Source organism: Chelonia mydas, chromosome 9 (genome assembly GCF_015237465.2).
Source record: "Chelonia mydas isolate rCheMyd1 chromosome 9, rCheMyd1.pri.v2, whole genome shotgun sequence".
NCBI classification, from domain to species: Eukaryota; Metazoa; Chordata; order Testudines; family Cheloniidae; genus Chelonia; species Chelonia mydas.
Genome location: NC_057855.1, coordinates 60,722,953 through 60,740,458, shown reverse-complemented (window position 1 = coordinate 60,740,458; position 17,506 = coordinate 60,722,953). Strand labels below are relative to the sequence as shown.

Sequence of the window (17,506 nt, the reverse complement as noted above, 5' to 3'; positions counted from 1 at the left end):
GGGAGTCCAGATTTCCATGTTTAGCTTAGAACTATCCCTGAAACTAGCTGTTTTCAAACCTCCTAGTCCTTGAGCAATGTGAACAGGACTCATGCAGAAGGACGGCAGAGTGCTGGGTGCAGAATAATTAACCAGAGTATATTATATATTACATACCAGAGTATATTGACATATATTGCCACCCAGTATATAGTGCAGGAAACCAGAGGCATCGTAGTACAAGAGTAATGCCTTTTGAGGTTATGGCATAATGTGCTAAGGATGCAGCTTATACGGGATCCAATCACAACACAAAGCCACTACTCAGAAAACATGAGAAATCCTTTTAGAACACTGTACTCTGATGCTGCAAAAACTGGAAAAGTAAGGAGGCACAGATCACTGGCAAGCACCTGCCATTGTCCTTCCTATGTCACCATCCCTACAGAAGATACATATCAGTGCAAAGCCTTATGGGTGCATGAGCATCTGAAGCCAGTACCTCTGGTCTCTCTGGACCTGTGGAATCCTGGGCATGCTGTGCCACCTTGTTCAGGAACTGCAATAGCTGGTACAGGGTGTCACTGTTACAGGGAGGCAGGAGGTACACCAGCAGCTGCAGCATGGAGAGCTGGGCCATGCGTTCCATGACTATTCAGAGAAAAATGAGCAATTCAAGTTAGACCAGCAACTGACAAGACAGCCTGAATGTTCCAGACATTTCACTCTCACGTCAGATTTCCTAAGCAACCAAACAAGCAGCATATCCGTTGTTTACCAGTTTAGTAACAGGAACCCAGGCTTTCCCATAGACAGGTGATCCCATAACTGCCTCCTACAGGGTTTCATGCAGCTTCCTGTTAGAGACAGGAGACTGGGCTGGATCCAGTCTGTCAATTTCTCTCTTCTTCTCTGCCTAAGAAAGCAGTCTAGGGGTGAGAATCCTGCAGTTCTGAGGACCCTGTTCTCATCAGGACGATTCCTACAACACTGATTGTTAAAACTCACAGGAAGGGACAGTCGTAAGATAACTGAAAACTCATACTGACAGTGTAGTCCCTTATTGCCTCCACTAAGATTAATATGAACTGTATCATATTGTGCGCTCCCCTTTCCCCTCCACACAGCTTCAGTATCTGTGCCAGTAACACGCATTTTTAACACCAGAAATAACCTGTCTCTCCAACTTCCCACCCATCCCTTCTATACTCCCACTTCAGCTGTGCTCCAGCCACCTCATGGCCAAGCAGCCATAGCTCCTAACATTCTGATTGGTCAAGTGGGCTCATTTAAACAACCTGCATTTTAATACAGTCAAATTTCAGGCCATATAGCTAGGCACAAGGAATGTAGGTCACATGTACAGGAGGAGGGACTGTGTCCTGGAAAGTGGCGACTCTGAAAATAACTTGGGGATCATGGTGGAGAACCAACTCACCATGAGCTCCAGTGCAATGCAGTGGCTAAGAGGGCTAGTGTGAATCTTAACTTTATAAACATGAGTATGTCAAACAGGAGTAGCCCTATATGCAGCACTGGTGAGACCATTCTGGATACTGGGTATCCACGCTTCTGATCCAGTTCTGGTATCCACGCTTCAAAGAGGATGTTGAAAAATTGGAAAGGGTTCAGAAAAGGACCACAAAAAAGATTTGAGATCTGGACAAGCCTCACAGCAAGAGACTAAAGAACCTCAATCTATTTGGCTTATCATAGCAAAAAGTCCAGAGGCGACTTGATCATTGTCTGTAAGTAGTTACAATGGGAGAAGATTTCTGACAGAAGAGAGCTCTTCAAGCTAGCAGACAAAGGCAGAAGAAGATCCAACAGCTGGAAGCTGAAACTAGATAAATTCAGGCTAGATAAATTATTTTAAGAGTTATGGCAATTAACCATTGGAACAACATCCCTAGGGATGTGGTGTATTCTCCATCCCTTGGAGTCTTTAAATAAAGATTCATTGTCTCCTTCTAAAAAATATACTCTAGCTCAACTACCAGATATGGGCTTGATGTAGGAATCACTGGATGAATTGATTTGGCCTATGTTATGCAGGAAGTCAGACTAGATGATTGTGATGGTCCCTTTAGGCCTTAAAATGTATGCATTGATGATGTCAGTGACGTTACTTACATGCTTAAAGTTATGCGTATGGTTAAAATTGTTCCTTTCTTTTTTGTTCTCTCAGCGACGCATTGTTTTGCCTTTTGCAGCTTTTTTGGTCAATAATTTTTTTCTTTTCCAACCTTTCATCTATGCCTGCAATGGTGTCTGCCTGCTCATTCCAGCCAGCTGGTGGCCTGGTGACTCAGTCTGCTTATTCTTCTACAACACTTCAAAGATTTTTAATGATGGCTTGAATTTCACCTTTTATAGACCTTAGCTCCAATAAGTGTCTTTTGCATCTTCTTTGATTTACAGGCTGTTTACTCAGGGCTAAACTCAATACTGGAGAAGACAGATACATCCTCTTGCTGCTTATTTTATCTGACATTTAAGAAGAATCTGTTGCCTTCTTTTGCCTTTTTTTCCCCTCCTCTTTTTTAAGAGGAAACATTATGCCTTATGCTGTTCTGCTGCACTTCTGATCTGGAGATCAATACTCCTCTGTTCCATTTATTCTTCAATGTAACATCTTTGTAAATAACATAGCAAGATGGGAGAAACTGCTCTCTGTCTCTTTACAGGGCTGCCCAGTGTCACAGGATACTCATGCCTTTCCAGGTCTGTCATTTACCACAGAAAATGCCATGTTTTTTTGAGCGACAGTCATCTTTTCTTCCTCCTGCTCCTTCCCAGGAGCTCTGGGGAAGGTGTACTGAGCTGCAAACCCAGAGACTATGAGTTTTAGTCTCTACTGTGCCACTGACTGTTAGGATTTCTGTGCGTTTCACAATCCTTATTAATCAAGGCTTCGTGCCCCTACCTTCATTGTGCAGTTATGCATTTTACATTTATTCAATAATCTGATTTCACTGAAAATCGTCTCAACCAAAAAGATTAAAAAGCTAACAAGATATTAAGATGCAGAAGGGATGAGACGGTGAGTAATAAGCAGAATATTAGAATGCCTCTATATAGGGTGGCCTCATCTGGATATTGCATGCACTATCGGGTCAGTCTATGTCCAAAAGAAGCTTGCAGAATTAAGATCAAGTGTCTTCAAAAATTCTCAGTTGAAGAGAGGCTGAAAAGATTTGGATTATTACCTTAGAAAGGAAACAAATCAAAGGGTGCATGAGAAAAGTATATAAAATACTGACTGGTCTAGATACAGCAGGTTAGGAAATTTGCCTGTGTCACAAAACCAGACCAAGAGAACACTAATGAAAATGAAGGATGGAAAATTAAAAACCACTAAAAGGACAGACTTTTTCACACATGTGATTAAACTGCGGAACTTGCTACCACCGGAAGTCACTGAAGCCAAAATTTAACATGATTTAAAAAGGAGTGAACATTTATATGGACAACAGGAATATCAAGAGTTAGCATAATTAACGTCAACAAGTTTTGGAATGAAAATTAAACCTCATGCTTCAGAGTTTACGCCAATCTCTTACTATTAGGGATCAAAATGAGAGTTCAATGGGGCAGATTATCTCATATCTGCCTACTCTAGGGTCCTTACACCTTCCTCTGTAGCAGCAGGTGGTTGGCCTCTGTCAGAGACAGGATACTGGACAAGATGGATCCTAGGTCTGATCCAGTCAGGCAGTACCTATGTTGCTAAAGTAGGTAAGTTTCTAGCCTTTGTGGCTGCAAAGAAAACCTGGAAAATGTGACCTGAATGTAGCCAAAAGGCTCAGAGACCAGAAGGAAAAGAAAAACCAATAGTCAGTAATGTTGAGAAATCTCCTCATTTTTAAGCCAATCTCGTGATTTTTGAGTGCTTGGGGTTGGTGATTCAGTGGAGGTGCAGGTGTCAGAGTCTGTCCAAATGGGCCCAGTATAGTCAGAGGGCCTTTGCCGCCCCAATAGCTAGGGCCCTATCTAATTCATGGTCCATTTTGGTCAATTTCACAGCCACAGGATTTTAGAAATCATAAATTTCATGATTTCAGCTATTTAAATCTGAAATTTCACTGTGTTGTAATTGTAGGGGTCCTGACCCATAAAGGAGTTGTGGGGGGCTGCAAGGTTATTGTAGGTGGGGGGTTGCGGTACTGCTACCCTTACTTCTGCGCTTCTGCTGACAGTGACGCTGCCTTCAGAGCTGGGCAGCTGGAGAGCGGCGGCTGCTGATCGGGAGCCCAGCTCTGAAGGCAGCGCCGTCACCAGCAGCGGCGCAGAAGTAAGGATGGCCTGGTGTGGTATTGCCACCCTTACTTCTGCCTGGCTGCCTGTAGCGCTGGGCCCTCAGTCAGCAGCCGCCACTCTCCGGCCCCCCAGCTCTGAAGGCAGCAGCGCAGGAGTATAGTATTGCCCCCCTTACCTCTGCGCTGCTGCTGGCTGCGCTGCCTTCAGAGCTGGGCGCCCGGCCAACAGCCACCACTCTCCGGCCACCCAGATGTAAGGGTGACAATACTGCGACCCCCCCTAAAATAATCTTCTGACCTCCCCCTGCAACTCCTTTTTGGGTCAGGACCCCCAATCTGAGAAATGCTGGTCTCTCCCCTGTGAAATCTATATAGTATAGGGTAAAAGCACACAAAAGACCAGATTTCACAGGGGGGAGACCAGATTTCACAATCCGTGACATGTTTTTCATGGCTGTGAATTTGGTAGGGCCCAACCAATAGCCCAAATCACATAGCTAAAGAAGGAGTCATTGCTCCACACGCTGATAACTGCAACAAAGGTTGTCTGTGGCAGGGAGGTATGGAGAAGGGACAGGATCATCCATGCTCCTGCTAAGGGTATGTCTACCTTTGCACTGGGCGGTGTGACTCCCAGCTTGCATAGACGTACCCCCGCTAGTTCTGCTCAAGGTAGCAACTAAAAATAGTGTATCCACGGCGGCATGGGCAGTTGCTAGGGCTAGCCACCCTGCGTACAATCACACCTGACCACCTGGGTATGTACTTGGGCAGCTAGCCCAAGTTGTTGCCCGTCACATCCCGGACACACTGTGAACGTATCCCATATCCAAGCTCCAATGTATATGTACCCTGAGTCTTCAGCTTCTATTTGCAGGGGAGTTAGCAATGATTTCCCCCCTTTTTGCTTCCTCAGTTGGAGCATATCCTCATACCGGGGCTAGTTTTACTGGCCAAGAACTTAACAAGCTTAACTAGATTATATCCCAAATACAGGGGAAAGAGGCACTTCTTTTGCCACTGTAGGGAACCCCACTAAGCAGGGTCATAAGGTCATGATGTCACCAGATACCCCCTTATATGATTGTTGTACTAATGTGCTGCCATTATAGACCCTGGTTGAATTTGCACCAAAGAAACACCTGAGCAGCCAAATGGGTGTTAGGGGTAGGGGGGAAGTACTGAAACAAACAATCCCGCCCACCCTCCCACCCTTTGGAAACCATACAGGAGTCCTGGAGCTGGAAGCATCGCTGCTGCTGTCTGAGCCAAGCCCCACACCATCATAGAAGCAGGCCCCCGGGGTACAGGCTCCTGACATCTGTTACCACCACCCTCTAGACACATGTAGAGGGTCCCTCTCCCATGTGGAAGCCCCTGTGTACTCCCAGAAGGTCAGGGCAGCCCAGGAGTCCCCTGATTAGTGAGGCAGCCTGGAGAATCCCATCCCATGGAGCAAGGAATCTAGAAGCCCCAGCTGAAGTTCCCAGGGGCTTTTAGTGCTTCTAGGTTCTCCACTCCATGGCAGGGAGCCTGGAAGTGCTGGGGGCCCCAGTACAAGATGGGGAGTCCTGCAGCCAGATGCCTGGAAGCCTTGGCAACCCTGGGAGCTCAAGCTGGGATTCTCAGGACTTCTAGGTTCCCTGCTTCATGGCAGGGGACTCTTCAGGCTGCCCCCCACTCCAAGGGGTCTTAGGTGGTCCGCAACTCCCTAGGGGCAGACCAGGGCATCTCCCAGAGTTGGGGCAACCAGATGCTGAATTTTGTTTGGAATCATTTAAATGAAACATTTCGGGTTTTTCAGAACATATCTTCCAGGAATTTCTGTTCCCCAGGAAACGTAGAAATTTCTAGTTTTTGTTCTAATTTGGAACAAAAGCCGTTTTGAAATGTAGAATTTCCCACGGAATGGAAATTCTGAGTTCTACCAGCTCCAATCAACATTCCCTTTACCTCAGCTCTCTCTGGGGCACACATTGCAGACAACCTGCCCCCTATAACAGGGAACCATGATCCCTAATTTCCCTATTTCCCTACAAACACACACCCCAGTTCTGGGCACCTGCCCTATTGCTCCTCTCCCGTTGCTCTGCATGGGACTGAAGCGTCCGGCTGGCAGGGTGCAGCAACTGGGCATCTGGGGGTAGAAATACTCGCACACTGATTCTCAGCTCATACTGTCACCCCGTCCTGCAGGTGAAGGATGCTGTGCACTGATCAGAGCCTTTCCTCACCTTTAGTGCTGCACACAGCCTACTGCTGCGGCTACCGCAGCAAAATGGTTTTGCTTACTGCTCTGGTGACATTTCGCTCCAAGTTCAGTCATTCTGTCTTCCCTGGAAGGTTATAACCTGGCTGCAGTTACTGTCAGTCGCGTGTCTCTGGTTGCTGGGGCATTGCTCCAGCTCTGCTGCTGCACATGTACCTTCACTTCAAGCCCGTCCACATGGGGGCATGACTCTCGCGCCTCCTAAAGCCTCGCCATTCAATTTTGGCAGTGCAAGACATTGCCTTCTTCACACCGAGGATGCTCCCCGAGCCCTTCTCTCAGCCCCCAGCACAGGATGGGGACTAGGCCAATGTCAGGGTGTGACCACAGTGCTCTGTGCTACTAGTACTCTCTGCTTCCCAGGGCCCGCAAGCAGGCCACAGGAAGCAAAGTGGTAACTACAGCAGACCTGAGGCTCCTCTAAATTACACTGGGAGTCAGGCAGGGGCTGCGGAATATGGTGTCTAAAAGTCTCCCTGTGACTGTAAGAACCTCCCTCTGCCAGAAGGCAAGGGACTCCCTGCAGCTGGCCTGACCTGCTCAGTGTACCCCAACTCACTACTGCTATAACCTGTTTCTAAAATACCATCTACATCATGCCAACAAGTCTCTAAAAGGTGTCATGGAACATGTCATTGGAAAACTAATCACTCCCGGATCATTAATGTTCTTGTGGGATGTATGTACGGTCAACCCACAACAGATTACACAGCTGTGCTGCAATTAATGACTAAAATGTGTTTAAAGCAGGCAGGTCACTGGGGAGTTGATAAACAGGTTCTTTCCAGACCAAGGAATGGGGGTCCTGCTTGTATGTTTCAGAGTAGCAGCCGTGTTAGTCTGAATCCGCAAAAAGAAAAGGAGGACTTGTGGCACCTTAGAGACTAACAAATATATTTGAGCATAAGCTTTCGTGAGCTACAGCTCACTTCATCGGATGCATGCAGTGGAAAATACAGTGGGGAGATTTGTATACACAGAGAACATGAAACAATGGGTGTTACCATACACACTGTAACAAGAGTGATCAGATAAGGTGAGCTAGCTATTATGCTTGTATGTGTCTCCCATGGAAATTGAGCAAGGTGGGACAAAAGACAAAGGAAAGCACATGTTCATTTCAGGCAAACAAAGCCAACGGGAGAGCTAGTGAAAGAAAGGCATCACTTAAGGAACTCAGTGGGGGATTGGGACTGCACCCCCAAGAAGCCTGCCTGCCTCTGGAAGCAGGGTCAATGAACTTGGAGAAAGAGACTTCTCAAAGGTTTATTGGGCTCTACCGAGAGAGGCAGAGAACCCCTATGTTATCCTCCACCTGAGGAGACAAGGAAAACCAGCACTCTGGGCAGCCTAAGAACCACTCAGCCATGGCTGGAAAGGGAAGACTGGTGAGGAAACCACCTGGAACAAAGACTGTAGCTTGCTATGCTGGGGCTGAGCAATTAGAAAGCGTATTTTTACTTCTGTTTTTTTGAAAGCCTTTCGATCTTTATCCTCCATACTTGAACTCACTTAAATCCACTCTCTTTTTAATTGAATAAATGTTTGACTTCTTACAAAGACAAGCCAGTGCTTTGATTGAACTGAAGTGACAGTCATGATAACAAGCTGCTGTTTCTGTCTCATCAAAGGAGCAGCAAACCTAGTTACTTCCAGGAGAGGCCTGGACACTGCAGGGAGACTCTCTGGGGGAAATCTGAGAGTGGGGGATGCTGGAGTCACTCTGCAAACAGGAAGTGGGCAGAGGCAGTGTGACCTGTATGCATGTACACTAGCTGTTGGTATCCAGGCTGTGAGCCACTGCAGCATAGCGTTTAAAGCAGCCAGAGTTGCAGGACAGGGTGACAACGTCATTGCTCTGGGTTGGACCCCAAAACATCGCACCCCCTTTCTACTCACATGCTCCCTGCCTCAAGTGCAGGGACAAATTGAGAATCAAGCCCTGTGTCCTCTTAAATGCTTCTCTATTTGTACCTGTGTTTCTGCACTCCTGAATTCACCCATGCATTGCTTTCTCAGGCAACTCTTCTCAGATCACATTATCCTGGTCTAGAGCCAGCTCCCCGGTTCCTGCACAGCCCCACAGTGCTGGAGTAAAGTTCACAAAGGTTTCTCCAGATAATCGTTATCTGCTGCTGAAACGGGATGTGCTTTGGGGGTGTAATGAAATGTCCTGGAAGCATCATTACTGTTTCCTTGACACAACTGAACGAGAGGTCTGAAAGCTTTTCTCCAGGCTTCCTGCACTTTCTGCAATACAGCAGTTGTCAGATATAGCTCACAGGCTATCAGCCAATGGGAAGAGGTTTTTGGTAACTTGTTTTCCTGGCAACATTGCTACAGTAGGACATGGAGGAAGGGGATTGGAAAACCCGCACCTCCCCACATTCATCACTTTCATCAGTATCATGCAGGCAACATCTGTACTGTATGTTTACCGCACAAAAATGCTTGGTTCCTTCAGCCATCAAAAGATTCATGCTCATTTACCTTGCAGCTAGCACGTTACGGTTGAGATTTCCAAAGTCAGAGAGGGAAGGTGGCTGCCAAAGCCCTATTACTTCTAATGGGAAGTGGTCACCCAAATACCGTAGGTAGCTGCTGACATCTCTTTAGCTTATTGTACAGGACACCAGCAGATGTCAAGAAGCCACTGTAAGATTGCAGATCTGGTTGTGTACAAGCTGTATAGAGAGGGACTCTCACCTCCCTGCTTATAGAATATCAGAGTTGGAAGGGACCTCTGGAGGTCATCTAGTCCAACCCCCTGCCCAGAGCAGGACCAATCCCCAACTAAATCATCCCAGCCAGGGCTTTGTCAAGCCTGACCTTAAAAACTTCTAAGGAAGGGGATTCCACCACCTCCCTAGGTAACGCATTCCAGTGTTTCACTACCCTCCTGGTGAAAAAGTTTTTCCTAATATCCAACCTAAATCTCCCCCCACTGCAACTTGAGACCATCACTCCTTGTCCTGTCATCTGCTATCACTGAGAATAGTCTAGATCCATCCTCTTTGGATCCACCTTTCAGGTAGTTAAAAGCAGCTATCAAATCCCCCCTCTTTCTTCTCTTCCGTAGACTAAACAATCCCAGTTCCCTCAGCCTCTCCTCATAACTCATGTGTTCCAGTCCCCTAATCATTTTTGTTGCCCTTCGCTGGACTCTCTCCAATTTCTCCACATCCTTCTTGTAGTGTGGGGCCCAAAACTGGACACAGTACTCCAGATGAGGCCTCACCAATGTCGAATAGAGGGGAACAATCACGTCCCTCGATCTGCTGGCAATGCCCCTACTTATACACCCCAAAATGCCATTGGCCTTCTTGGCTTCTCGAGGAGGTGTCTCTGCTTGGGTGCCCCCAAATTAAAATGATCTTTAGAAATGTCATACCACACTGCAAAAAAATGTCTAATTTCCCACGCCTTGGTCGCATACAGCACCAGTGAATAACAGGGGGTGCTGCTAGTCAGCATTGAGGTGCATTGGCAAAGCCATATGGGAGTGAGAGGGCTGGAATGGCAGGATTGGGAAGGGCATGGGGGTTCCAGGACTAAAATAACATGGTCTGGGGAGAGCTGTGGCTGTGGACTGAGGTGCCACTGACAGAGCTGTGTGCGAGAATTTGCACAAGTGCTGTCTGAATTACAGGTGCACATGACATTATTTGTCAAGTTATGGAGTTTAAAGCCAGAAGGGACCATGAGATTGTCTAACCCAGTGGTTCTCAAGCTATTTACCATTGTGTGCCGCATATGCAGCTCTCTGTGTTATGTGGGCCACATTCACAAAATATATACGCTACCTGTATGGCCCTGAGGCTGTCACATGGGCTGCCGCTGTGTGCTGATTGGGCCGCAAGTGGCCCATGGGCGATGGGTTGAGAACCACTGATCTAGTCTGACCTGCTCCAGCTACTCCTGTTTTGAGCCCAGTAACTAGCCCATCACTTTAATAAGCACTACATTGCTTTACAGGTTTGTTCTTTACAAAAGAAAAATTCAAGTGCAGCCCTTTGTCCCCAGGCGAGTGAAGTGGGTCCTGGGGTGCTGGGATTCTGGCTACTTACAGGCTGTACTGACAAAGGCTGAGTAGAGTTCCCTGGGAATCAGGGAATCAGGCATGTCCCGGAAAAACTCTTTGAGCAGAGCTGCCACATCGTGGACGCAATGACTATCATCCAAGAAAACATCAAATCCCTGGTCAAATTCTTCCCGCAGCTTAAATAATGGGAAAAAGAGGAAAAAGGCAAGCAGCAATGAGTCACTCCTCCATCTAGCCGTCTGGGGCCCATCCCCATGAAGGCTGGGGCACGCTTTTCCCACTGAAGTGAAGGGGACTGGAGTGTGTTCAGCTCACAGAACAATTAATAGATTTTAAGGTAAGAAGGGACCTTTATGATCATCTAGTTTGACTTCCTGCATAATTCAGGCCACAGCTGCCAGTTGGACTAGAGAATACTTTTTCGAAAGACACCCATTGTGATTTGAAGATGACAAGTGATGGAGAATCAACCACATCTCTACGGAAATTGCTCCAGTGGTTAATTACCCCATTTAAAAATGGGCACTTTTTTCTAGTCTGAATCTAATTGGCTCAATTGAATCTTGATCTGCTTTTGTCTGCTATTATTAAAGAGCCCTTTGCTGTTAGAATCTTCTCCCCATGCAGATACTTCTACACTAAGATCAAGTCAGCTTTTAACCTTCTCTTTGATACACTAAATAGACTGATCATTTTAAGTCACTTGCTCTAAGGCAGGTTGTCCAGCCAGCAAATTATTTCTGGCTCTTTTCAGAACCCCTTCCAATTTTTTCAATGTCTTTTTTTTAAACTGTGGATACAACAACCAGGCGGTATGTCAGTGATGACCTTACAGATGCCACATACAGAGGTAAAACCACCTCCCTGCTTCTAGTTGACATTGACTTGCTTATATATCCAAGGATCACGTTCAGCCTCTTAAGCACAAAATTGCACTGGGAAATCGTGTTCAGCTGATTATCCACCGAGACCACCAAGTCCTTTCTGAGACACTGCTTTCCGGTATGTAACCCCCCATTCTGTAAGTATGATGCACGTTCTTTGGCACTAAATGTATGACCTTGCATTTGGCTGTATTAAAACACATATTGTTCAAATGAGCCCAGTTTACCAAGCCATCCAGATCAGTCTGTACAACTGCCCTGTACCCATTTTTACCACTCCCCCAATTTCTGTGTCACCTGCTAAATTTATCAGCAACGATTTTATGTTTTCTTCCAGATCACTGATAAAGATATTAAATAGTATCAGGCCGAGAACAGATCCTCGCAGGACCCCAGTAGTAACACCCCCACTGAATGCTGATTCCCATTTACAATTACTTTCTGAGATCAGTTAACCAGTTTTTAACCTACTTAACATGGGCTGCAATGATTAGGGCACTGTAGGGTACTGGGGCTTTTTTTAAACATAATTTGTGGGGCACTAAGTTAAATGCCTTACTGAAGTCTAAGTATATTGTGTGAACACAGTTTCCCTTATCAACCAAACTTGCCATCTCATCAAAGCACAATGTCAAGTTCACTTGACAAGATCTATTTTCACAGAATCATGTTGATTGCTAAAATAACAATGCTACCATTCTTTAATTCTTTACTGGTGGCATTCTGTCTCAGCCATTCCACTGGGTTGCCCAGGCTAACCAGCTGATAGTTGTACTGGGGTCCCCAATATTCCAAGACTTGTTAATTATCAACATTATGGCTCAAACAACTCCCCAGCCAATTATTTTAAAACTCTTAGGTAAGATATCTGATCCTGCAGATTTAAAAATGTTTATGTTCAGTAGTAGCTGTTTAACCTCCTGTTTAGTTAATGTTGGAATAGAAAATATTTGTATGTATCTGACTATAAATACAGAACAGAAATATCTATTGAATACTTCCTTTTCTGCATCATTATTGACAATCTTACCTTCCCTATGTATAACATTACTAGGATTTCTTTTTTTCCCCGGAAGTATTTAAAGAATTCCTTTTTAATTGTCATTTATTCTACTGGCCAGACATTTTTCACTTGTGATAGTGGCGGGGCCTGGGGGGGGGCGGTCTATGTAGCAAAGGCAGAACAAATTCCAATGGCTTGAAGTTGAAGCTAGACAAATTCACAGTCAGGAACATACTTTTAATAATGAAGATAATTAACCTCTGAAACATCTTATGCAGGGATCTGGTGGCTGCGCTATCACTTGAAATCTGTAAGGGTTGGATGTCTTTCTAAAAGATAGGCTCTACCTCAACTAACAGCTATAGGCTTGATGCAGGAATCACTGGGTAAAATTCTCTGGGCTGTGTTATGCAGAAAGTCAGGCTACATGATCAGAGTGGTCCCTTCTAGCCTTAATATCTAGGAATCAGTTCCAATACAATAAAGCGAGAGGTGGGCAAACATAGGAGGGGTGATGTCTTTGGCCCCAATACATCACCTTTGGACCACATATCACAAGAAAGACTAGCTGGGGTTCACCTTGCATAGGGGAATTGCCAGCTGGCATGGAGCCAGCTATACCAACCCTTCACAGTCCCACCCAGAGTGGAGGCATGGCCACAGCACATTGCAATCCAGTTGTGACCAGCCAAAGTAAGTTAGAGTAGCCCCAAGGCAGTTCTAAGTTATGGCAAGAGCCAAATCAGCCTCCAGTTGCCTCCAGGATAGCTCAGCTGGACCCAAGGATCTAGGCCTGTGTTTCCCTGTGAGTCCTTGTCACTGGTTTTATAGGTCCAGCCTCTGCACTGTGTTTCTGCTCCTGCAGGACTATGTCAATGTAATTTTAGACTCAGGTATTCCAAGCCCTACTTTATTTATGCTCTACCCCTCACACATACTCTGGCTTCCTTCTCCTCAGCTTTCTGATCTTCTCAAGTGTCTAAGCTTTAGTCTCGTCTCCTCCCTTCATTGTCTTGTACTCATCCCTCCTTCGCTGGGCCATACACCCCTTTCTTCCTCTCTCCTTCCCAAGCTCTCGCCCTTACCCCATTCTCTCTCCCCCCACTCCTCAGCTCCATTCTCTCTTCCTTCTCAACATAGTTCTCCTGGGCACAGGGCACAGAGACTGCAGGGGCAGCTGCCCTGCACACACAGAAGACAGACTCACTTCAGCCTCTTGCTCTGTTTCCTATATTGTGTTTTCTTTTCTCTCCTTGCCTGCTTCTTCCCAACTGCCTCCCAGCAATGCTCTCTGTACAGCACCATCCATACTGATTTTTAGCTTGACTGTGCGACATAGAAGAGATACAATACAACCAGCTCAGAGAAGCATGTTCTAGCGCTGGCAGATCCTTCAGGGGGATTCCTGAACCTGCCACACTGGGAGACCATTTTTTTGCTGTGCACACAAGCCAGAATAAATTGTGTTACAGAACATGGGGCTCACAGCCCTGGATGCAGCCACATTTAAATCTGGTTCTTATTGTAGAGTAGGCAAATCTGTGTCCCATCTCCCATTCTCCTTCTATGTCCCTGCGTGGCACCTGTCACCTACACAGATGGCTTGGTGAGTTGGGCACTCTACCTGCTGAACTCTTTTCTTAGAGCTTCCGACACGGAAAATGCCCACGGTCTGGAGTCCTGAAAGAAAAATAGGTTTGTAAACAGCTCTGTATTCAAATGAATTTCTTTACTTGTCCACAGCCCTGACTGCTCTGTGCCATGTGGAACACTGGGCTCTTTACCTTTAGCTACAAGGGAAGACATTGCTTCACTCTGTTAACTCACAAAGACTCAGTAAATGAAAGGCTTCTCCCTGTGCTGTCCTACAATCTGCCACCTCCATGCAACCCCATCCTTCATCCCCAGGGTATCATCTGCAATTAATTAACCACCCCCTGAATCTCCTGCGTCCCTGGCCTCCAGCCTGTGCTACTTCCTCTATTATCTGAGTGCCAGGAGGGCACTGCCCAGACTCAAATTGAGTTTGGGGACAAAGATTGGTTTTGAAAGTAGCTCTAGAGTTGTCTTCGGCTGGTGGAGCTGAAGCTATGTCTACATTACAGGCGTTAAAGCTGCAGAGATACAGCGCTGCAGCTGTGCTACTGTAGCACAATAGTGTAGATGCTTCCTAAGGTGACAGAAGAGGGTTTTCCATCAATATAAGTAATCCACCTCTCTGAGCAGCAGTAGCCAGGTTGACCTGGCTGCAACTACACCAGAGGCTAGGTTGGCTTAACTACAGAGCTCAGGGGTGTGACATTTTCACACCCTTGAGCAGATGTAACAAGGTTGATGTAATTTTTAACACCTGAGCTGTGTTGCAAAGGTGACTTGACAGAGCTTTGAAAATGGGGGGTTAGTGACTCAGTTTCTCTTGGCTATGCAAGTGAGAGACCAAATGTACCCCTGTATTCACACCTACACACTACTGTAATAATGTTTGTATAAGGTATGCCTTGTATGGTATCATTTGAGAACCCATAATTTGCTGGTCTGTATTTTTCTGCTAAAGTATATGTGGCAAAATTGTATGTAAAGTTAAACAATTCCCCTGTATGGTGATATTGACACAAGTTCCAAACCCCACAGCCCTGCCCAAACAGAAGTTGGCAAACAGGTCTGTCCTAAACAAAGGAATGTGTGCTCTGCTTAAGTTGCATTTAAGCCATAAACAGAACCATCAAGCAGCAAGGAAAGACAAAGGAAGTTCAAACAGGTGAAAAAAGCAGCAGGGAACATCCTTCCACATCTACTTTTTGACTCCTGGTTTTCAGCTGGGAAATGTTTGTCAAGAGAGGAACTGAAACTATAAATGGTAGAGACAAACACCACAAGACACCCCCTCCCTGCACTGAAGCAACAAAGGAAGCAGCTGTTGGACTCTGAGGGAGAGGTCCTGACCTAGAGAGTTTGGTCAGTAAGACTGCTGAAAGCATGTGGTGAGTAAACTTTGCTTTGATTCTAATGTAGTTAAGTTAGGTATTAATAAAAGTCTTATCTTTATTTTTCTTGTAGCCATTTCTGACTTTTATGCCTCATTACCTGTACTCACTTAAAATCTCTCTCTTTGAGTTAATAAAGTTGTTTTATTGTTTTATCTACTCCACTGTCTTTAAACTTAAGTGTCTGGGCATCTCCACTTGCGGTGACAAGTTGTGAGTTTATTATTCTTTTAAAAGAATAACGGATTTAAGGTAACTTGTCATGTCCAAGAGACGGTTGGGCAGTACAGGACATACATTTCCGTGGGGAAAAAATCTAAGACTGGGGGTGTGTTGGGGTCACCCTGCAATGTAACCAAGGCTGGTGAGAGCCAGAGTGTAACCCAAGTGTGGCTGGCAGGCTGCCGTTACCCACAGATACTCAGGTGGGGCTTGCATGCTGGAGGCTGTATGTGAGTGACCCGGATGGGAGCTACTTCAGCAAGACATTGTAAGGCACTCATGGTTGCAGGGCAGGGGTGACACAGCTGCTCATAGTCTGGATTGTACCTTGGAATGTCACAAAGTGTTCCTTGTTGATCAATGAATTCAGAAACCTTGGGGGCTGGAGAAACCTCCAACAGCATCAGAGACTCGGGAAAGGTCTTGGTTTGGATCCAACAAAGGGGTGAAGATTTGTTGGATCCAACAAAGGGGAGCCAGTTTGTCCATCCCTAAGGGAGGTTCTTATGGGCCTTGGAGTAGGAGAGGCTCTGTCTCCTCCCCACTTCTAGCAGGGGAATGGAGAGAGGGATTTAAATGGGAGGAAAGTGAGATTTCTAAGAATAAAAAGGTGGAATCCTCACCAAACCTTGTCTAGGATTCTCTGCAGGCCTGAGCTGCATCCACCTCTAGAGGCCAAGAGGAAGGCTAGCCCACAGGATAGAGCTTCTTGGCTATAAGCAAGGGAACCAAAGCTCAGAAGGTAAGGACCGGGCCTGCCCCCGAGCTCACTGGGGGTTTGTCACTGATTTCAGGGGGCTGACGTGACACCATTTCATTATTTTCGAGGAATGCCTTTGGTTAGAAGGAAAAAACTTCTTTACCGTATGCCTCAATGTGCTGGCAACATCTGTCCACAACACGCGGGACCTGCCTGTAGATGGGATTGAGGCTCAATGTCTTGTTCCTTTCCAAGGTTCTCCTGAGATCCAGCTCATTGGGATGTGACAGCTGCAGAGCTTCCAGCAGCCTGGAGGTGTTGTCACCCAAATCAGCGATGGAGTCCACAGACACTCCCCCCTGAAATCAGATACAGAGGTGACTTGGGAGAGCAAGGTGCCCAGAGCCCTCAGTTCATAAGCCCCCAGTGCCCCCACAAATCCCAGAACCTCAGCACTAAAATGAACCCCACAAGACTCCATATCTTGGCCAACAAAATACAGAGGCCTGGTATGGGCCACCCCAGGGCGAGCGAGGGAAGTGAGAAGCTAGAGTGAGCTCTCTCATCCCAGGCACTCTGAGTACAGCCCCGGGGTACACACTTGGGTGGCTAGCTGGTGCTGCTGCAGCCACACTGCTATTTTCAGTATGCTAGCTTGAACACAGCTAGCATGAGTCCATCTATCCACACTGGGAAGCACGCTGCCAGTGGCTGTGTAGACAAACCCTTGTTTATACACACTGCCACTACTGGAAATCTCCCTTCTATACACACCCCTACTGCTGTCAGAGCTGCTAGTGTCACTGTCTAAATTCCAAGCAAACTCCAGCAAAACTCCTGTTCAGAGTGAAATTTCCCATGGAGCCAAGAGTCACTTCCCTGTTACCCTACCCCTGCTCTGCCTTTCCCGCTTGGCTGGAGTGTCTTCTGGAGAGGCTCAGTGGCCTGGAGTCCTTGTGGGGCTGCTGGAGGATGCTGGCTCCCATATCCCCCCATTTTAATTTTCCTCGGTGCCAACAAGGTAATAGTTGCTCCCTCTGCCCCAGACCCATAGAAGCCCTGACAGGACAGTGGACTGTCTGCCTGCCCTTGCCCACCCACGCAGCAGCAGCAGGATCAGAAAATACCCTTCTAGGCTGGGTGGTGCCCCCGGAGGCCCATCTC

At 46.5% G+C, this 17,506-nt stretch overlaps 1 protein-coding gene across 4 annotated transcripts in view; it reads right to left on the bottom strand.

Annotated features, from left to right (window-relative positions):
* ARHGAP36 (Rho GTPase activating protein 36) overlaps nt 1-17,506 on the bottom strand; it is an 80,967-nt gene that overhangs the window by 11,805 nt on the left and 51,656 nt on the right. For all 4 annotated transcript variants that reach the window (XM_037909503.2, XM_037909501.2, XM_037909502.2 and 1 more), the window contains exons 5-8: nt 16,506-16,701; nt 14,061-14,116; nt 10,575-10,725; nt 482-630 (exon numbers count right to left, since the gene is read on the bottom strand). In XM_037909503.2, the coding sequence (XP_037765431.1) occupies nt 482-630; nt 10,575-10,725; nt 14,061-14,116; nt 16,506-16,701 (552 nt within the window). The remainder of the gene's footprint in view (nt 1-481; nt 631-10,574; nt 10,726-14,060; nt 14,117-16,505; nt 16,702-17,506) is intronic.